Consider the following 984-nt stretch of genomic DNA (forward strand, 5'->3'; position numbering starts at 1 on the left):
ATTGATGTTAAGTTGGGGGGGTGGGGTCAAACACGTGTTGCCAACGTGTTTACGCCTGTTAGTGTCAGGCTATTGGCCTTAGGGGTGGAGACCCTCCCCTCCCCTTCCCTCCCCTTCCCTCCCCTTCCCTCCCCCCTGCAGAGTGGGTCGTGGAGAATGCAGCAGAGAGCGGTCAGTGGGTGAGGGAGGCCAGCAGCAGCAGCAGCAGCAGCAGCAGCAATAGCCCGGTGAGTCAGCTACTTGGTCAAGCGGGGGAAGGAAGCACCACAAGCCGCCTGTCGGAGGGAGAACACCCGGAGAGGAACACTTTAACCCCGGGAGACCTCAGCGATGCGCCGAATAACAGGGAAAGGTGGAGAGGACAGTTTGATAGAGATGAGCCCGGCTGAATCTTTCAGCGGTGAGTTAATCTAACATTATAATATGAAACTAAACTGAAAGGAAAGAGTTTGACTTTTAAAGAGACTCATTAAAAGATCTGAAATATATTTACAGCATTAAACCATCTTGGTGTTATTTCTTTACACTTCTTATTACTATTCTCATCTTGTTAACCGAGTTTCTTTCCTAACATTTTTTAAACATAAATTCCTTATTTCCTGCCAGTTTTAGGTGTGAAATGCCCCCCCCCCCATGCCCTGCCCAGCTCATGGTTTTGCTTTCTTCCAATGGAGTCAGCACTCAGAGATTTAGGAGCCAGACTGTAGAGCAGTTGGTCTGTCTGCTGGAAACACTTCATACAGCAGCAGCTAAACCCTGAAACTCTGTCTGAGCCAGAGTGTGGATTTTAAACAAACTGGTCACATAGTGGGATTTTCTGTTTTCACCATTTATGGCTCAAATAAATTTCATCTCAATGAAAGATGAGTCACTCTTAGCAACCGACATCACAGGGAATCTGCTGTACACAAAACCATGCTGGTCCCACTGAAGACTTTCACATTCTGTCACCCTAAAGCAGGGGGGGGGTTCACCATTAGCCAA

The 984-nt window shown here is 47.9% G+C and overlaps 1 protein-coding gene across 1 annotated transcript in view; it reads left to right on the top strand.

The window, feature by feature from the left end:
- Positions 1-164: 164 nt before the first annotated feature.
- The window catches only part of LOC107101977 (anoctamin-5-like), a gene marked incomplete at its 3' end in the record, with an annotated part of 33,178 nt that continues 32,358 nt past the window's right edge, over positions 165-984 (top strand). The window contains exon 1 of the mRNA XM_015401080.1: positions 165-400. Coding sequence (XP_015256566.1) covers positions 331-400 — 70 coding nt within the window. The remainder of the gene's footprint in view (positions 401-984) is intronic.

This window comes from Cyprinodon variegatus, unplaced genomic scaffold (assembly GCF_000732505.1).
Source record: "Cyprinodon variegatus isolate N-32 unplaced genomic scaffold, C_variegatus-1.0 Scaffold1181, whole genome shotgun sequence".
NCBI classification, from domain to species: domain Eukaryota; kingdom Metazoa; phylum Chordata; class Actinopteri; order Cyprinodontiformes; family Cyprinodontidae; genus Cyprinodon; species Cyprinodon variegatus.